At 43.2% G+C, this 5,028-nt stretch overlaps 2 protein-coding genes across 2 annotated transcripts; both read right to left on the reverse strand.

Annotated features, from left to right (window-relative positions):
* Positions 1-435: 435 nt before the first annotated feature.
* LOC120413731 (uncharacterized) lies at positions 436-2,490 on the reverse strand. Its single transcript, XM_052706348.1, has 3 exons — positions 2,228-2,490; positions 1,311-2,175; positions 436-1,251 (listed from the first exon to the last, which is right to left on the reverse strand). Exons 1-3 carry the CDS (start codon positions 2,352-2,354, stop codon positions 456-458), a joined length of 1,788 nt encoding a protein of 595 aa, XP_052562308.1. The 5' UTR covers positions 2,355-2,490; the 3' UTR covers positions 436-455.
* LOC120413729 (uncharacterized) lies at positions 2,480-3,646 on the reverse strand. The gene has a single exon (XM_039574656.2). It carries the CDS (start codon positions 3,644-3,646, stop codon positions 2,480-2,482), a length of 1,167 nt encoding a protein of 388 aa, XP_039430590.2.
* Positions 3,647-5,028: the final 1,382 nt, after the last annotated feature.

A 5,028-nucleotide genomic window follows, 5' to 3' on the forward strand; every position in this document is an offset into this window, starting at 1 on the left:
GTGTAGGTAGAGAACTTTACCATATAGGCAGACCTTGCCTCCGTATAGGCAAACTATACCTCCTTATAGGCAAGTTTCACCTCCAAGTAGGCGAACTTCGCCTCAAACTAACCCAACCCAGACAACTGTGGGTACTCATCTCACCTCAGCTCAGTGGTGCCATCACAGGAATGAACACTTTCCCATTTCCGGGACTTAGACGAATTTTGAAACTTTTGTGCATTTCATGGGTTGCATACATTTAGGGGCAACATTGTATAAAGAGTATAAACCGGATGTTTGTAGAGACCAGTACATAGGCAACTACAAACACCCGGTTATAACACTCCCCCTGGCTATTCAACCACCTTAGTGGTTGCATAGTCAGAGTGTCATCATGGATAGTAAAGAACACTCCAAGAGTACGGACATGATATAATATGTATTACTTATGAACCTAATCAACCTACCTTGCCCTAGTTAGGCATGGGCTGTTTGTAACGTATCATACGAGCTTTTTCCTGAACCTTAGACGCAGTAAGCATCCACACTACACTACTCTTCTTAACGTGAAACACCTTCCCGTGGTCATCTCGTATCAGGTAGATGTGCTTATCGGACGTGCTGTTAGGCAGCGCGATCTGGCCCGAAAAGTTTGAAAACAGATGCTTAGCTTCATACACCTCCTGACCGGGTTCATGGTCTTCATGGTCCTCCGTGTCAGACTCACTATCGGAAACGATCAAGTCTTCCCAGTTCCGGTCCCCGAGGGCATGTACACTAAACTCGAAAGATTGTTCAGCCTGCAAGAGGCCAAGCTTGCCCAAGACCTCAGATGCCCTCCCCTCAGCACTGGTTAGTGCGGCTTTTATTTCAGCATCCGTCGGCAGTGTCGGTAGCACGGACTCGTTGGTCGGACCCGTGTGACCAGGGAATCGAAACTTAATACGGTTACGGTGCTGAATTTGATGCAGCATGTGAGCTCGCCGCAGCTTTTCGCCGATTTCCTTGAAAGTGAGGTTCGTCTGGGTATGGTTCATTGTCGTCATCGATCGAAGATTCCGGAATGTCGCCTCGACGTCCTGACTGCCGAAACACCTCACTAAGAATTCCTCGGGTCGGCCACGATCGCGGCAGTCTCTTGCTGCCAGCACAAGGCTGTGAGCATTTATCTCAAGACAAGCGTACGTGTTTGCTGTCACACATTGGAAGCTGCTTGTTCTATTCTTCAATGTCCAGTTCCTCCACGCCCGCATGAAAAACAACGCCTCCCTGTGGAAATAAACGGTGTTTAATTTAAACCCAACAATTGTGCCATAGATTAACTGTACCAGAGCATTGAGATGGCTTCAATCGGCGCCAACGATACATCAGTATATGCTCGGTATATAGCGCTCATGTAGCGGAGCAGCACTACCGTGCCCTCGCTACCAGGCACATGTTCCTCCAACAGGTTGATAACGGCTTCCTCCATTACTTTTTCCGTAGGTCGAAAGCTCATGAGGTCGGTCGGGTGAAGATCACCGTACGTGAGACCGTGTTTGTCCTTCGAAACCTTATCCAACAGGGCATCGAGGTGGGTAACGCTAGCCACCGATGTACCAATCATTAACGCTCGTTTGCGATTGAACAACTTGCGCGCTAGTTTGTTCACTGTGTGCGTTATATCTTGGTACAGATAGGTGCGCTGAACAAGTTTCCAAAGAAATCTAACACCTAGCTCATCACACGGTACATCTGCCAATTGCATGATGCTGAGCATTGCCTTCAGGAGAGTTGGGTCCCCATCTGAAGCTATACCAAAAACGGTGATGCCATGCTTCTTCAGCAAGTCGATGGTGTGAAGCCAACGCTTGAGTACATCTGCATACGTAAAGCTGTTGTCCGTACCCATGTAGAACAGCACGTACGGGGCCGCATTTGGATCTAGAGGTACTGCTAGTTGAACGTATGCAGTGCTTGCCAGTCGGCAATTTTTCAACTTGTCAGCCATATCCTGCGCATTGCTGGCGTCAAAGTAGTTTCGTTTGGGAAGTCCCGTGTGGTCAAGCGGAGCTACTAGTCCAGTCAAAGTGTTTGTTCGCTCGTCGTACTGGGCACGCGGGGTAACCCTCGTCCCATCCTCCGCAAGCATCACCGTCAGCGGATAGCCGTTCTCGGTCAGGTAACGCTTCAGACCCGCCGCGTCGATCACCCCTGAAAAAATAGGAAGTTAATGAAGGTTTAAGATTAAACCAAACATTCTTACCATCTTTAATGTCCGTTGTATGTTTGTCCATGTGCCTTAGAAGGGTAGCTCGGCTTATGCCGGGAACATTCCCAACCATGAACTCATGATACTTCTTCCCAGCCATTATGTATCGATACAACGACATGTCCTTTTCTTCATCGGTGTAGTGTAACTTGCATGCACTCTTAAATGCGATGGTCTCATAGAGCTTAATCAGGTTATAAGCCTTGGAAGTTGCCACAGGACATTCGGCTGCACTGTCCCGTGGTTCTAGTTTCCCGACGTTTTGTTGTCACTCCTCAGAAAATGCCCACCCCGCAAGTGATGATGGTGACGGCTGCTACCTTCGCCGGCGTATTGATACTGATTGATCAAGTCTGCCACCGACTTTCTGCTCGGTTGACATACACCGCTACCAGCAGCTCCATCACCGCCAGCGCTAACAGGAGCTGTACCATCGTTACCGCTTTCCGCAGGTCCACCATCGCCACTGCTAACAACAGTTTCACCATCGACAATAGCAGCTTCACTACTGTCACCATCATTTGCAGCTTCCTCATTGCTACCGCTTCTCGAAGCTCCACCACTGCCATCGCCAACAACTGCTTCGTCAACGCTATCGTTTCTCGAAGCTACACTACTGCCACCGCCAACATCAGCTTCCTCAACGCTTCCACTGCCACCACCAACAGCGCGATCCCCGTGAGCGCCATCTCCATCGCTATCCGTGTCCTCTTCTGAACTTGCCAGTTCTTCTTCTCTTCTACGGACCACTCCCCGTAAATGTGTACGAACATGCTGGTAATAATTATTCGTAACCCAATTGCCACCAGAACGCTTGCACATGGGACGTGTTTTCTTGCATACTGCGCACGTAACACGTACTGTCGCTTGGTCCCCGGTGTTTGAAATGGTAAGCACTGGCAAGTCTACGAAGTAGTCGGGGTCGACTCCACATTCCTCGTGCTGACGGTAGTAGTTGGCCAACTTCTCTAGAAGCATTTTCTTCGAATCGTCAGCAATAGGATTTACTTGGTCTGTACCAATTTCTTGGCACCGTCTCGCTAGTACCGGTGAGCCCTCGATGAATTGGCGTATCCCGTACTTTCGGATCAATTTGCCTACATTGTCGATCGAAACCTTTTCAGCGGCATGCACAGTGAATGTTGCCAGATCGTTCTGTTGCCGGCCAAACACATCGTACTTTGACCTTGTGAGCCCTCGGCTTACGGCATCATCGAAAATTTCGACACCACTCGTTCTGACTTCATCTTCGATGAGTTTCGGCCATTCCACACTTGCCTCAGCGATGACTTGCGATGCTGACAGGTCGAACATATCCAGCAAGGCCATGACTCGATGCGGCACGAGACCGATCACCTTCTGGACACGTTTCCAGAACCGCTCCTTTATCTGCCCCCTTTCTTCGGCATTCATCCTTGCTGCTATTGTGATAGTCAGTACAACGGCACTATTTTAGTCTGCAAGGAAAGGAGAAAGACGTTTGGTTAGCAAAGGCAGGCAATAAAATGGCAAGTTTAAATGCATTATAATGCATCCGAACACATCGGATGCATCTTTTATGAGCCACCCCCTGCTAAAAAGACTAAAAAGACTAAAAAGACTAAAAAGACTAAAAAGACTAAAAAGACTAAAAAGACTAAAAAGACTAAAAAGACTAAAAAGACTAAAAAGACTAAAAAGACTAAAAAGACTAAAAAGACTAAAAAGACTAAAAAGACTAAAAAGACTAAAAAGACTAAAAAGACTAAAAAGACTAAAAAGACTAAAAAGACTAAAAAGACTAAAAAGACTAAAAAGACTGAAAAGACTAAAAAGACTAAAAAGACTTAAAAAGAATAAAAACAATGCGATGCTGCCATTGTTTTGAGAATTTGAGAATTTGATAATTTGAGAATTTGAAGAGAATTTGAGGAGAAATTGAGAATTTGAGAATTTGAGAATTTGAGAATTTGAGAATTTAAGAATTTAAGAATTTGAGAATTTGAGAATTTGAGAATTTGAGAATTTGAGAATTTGAGAATTTGAGAATTTGAGAATTTGAGAATTTGAGAATTTGAGAATTTGAGAATTTGAGAATTTGAGAATTTGAGAATTTGAGAATTTGAGAATTTGAGAATTTGAGAATTTGAGAATTTGAGAATTTGAGAATTTGAGAATTTGAGAATTTGAGAATTTGAGAATTTGAGAATTTGAGAATTTGAGAATTTGAGAATTTGAGAATTTGAGAATTTGAGAATTTGAGAATTTGAGAATTTGAGAATTTGAGAATTTGAGAATGTGAGAATTTGAGAATTTGAGAATTTGAGAATTTGAGAATTTGAGAATTTAAGAATTTGAGAATTTGAGAATTTGAGAATTTGAGAATTTGAGAATTTGAGAATTCGAGAATTTGAGAATTTGAGAATTTTAGAATTTGAGAATTTTAGAATTTGAGAATTTGAGAATTTGAGAATTTGAGAATTTGAGAATTTTAGAATTTGAGAATTTGAGAATTTGAGAATTTGAGAATTTGAGAATTTGAGAATTTGAGAATTTGAGAATTTGAGAATTTGAGAATTTGAGAATTTGAGAATTTGAGAATTTGAGAATTTGAGAATTTGAGAACTTGAGAATTTGAGAATTTGAAAATTTGAGAATTTGAAAATTTGAGAATTTGAGACTTTGAGAATGTGAGAATTTGAGAAATTGTCAAATTGATATATTGAGACATTTGCAACATTCGAGACATTTGAGAAATTTAAGACATTTAAGATTTTTGAGACATTTGAGACATTTGAGACATTTGACACATTTGA

This window comes from Culex pipiens, chromosome 1 (genome assembly GCF_016801865.2).
Source record: "Culex pipiens pallens isolate TS chromosome 1, TS_CPP_V2, whole genome shotgun sequence".
In the NCBI taxonomy this organism is placed as follows: domain Eukaryota; kingdom Metazoa; phylum Arthropoda; class Insecta; order Diptera; family Culicidae; genus Culex; species Culex pipiens.

Bases quoted from the DNA above. Each gene is read 5' to 3' on its own strand.
- LOC120413731 (XM_052706348.1), bottom strand. From the start codon at position 2,354: ATGTCGTTGTATCGATACATAATGGCTGGGAAGAAGTATCATGAGTTC. The intron at 2,176-2,227 runs GTAAGAATGTTT...CTATTTTTTCAG, and splicing joins TACAACGGACATTAAAGATG to GGGTGATCGACGCGGCGGGT. The intron at 1,252-1,310 runs GTACAGTTAATC...TTATTTCCACAG, and splicing joins GAAGCCATCTCAATGCTCTG to GGAGGCGTTGTTTTTCATGC.
- LOC120413729 (XM_039574656.2), bottom strand. From the start codon at position 3,646: ATGAATGCCGAAGAAAGGGGGCAGATAAAGGAGCGGTTCTGGAAACGT.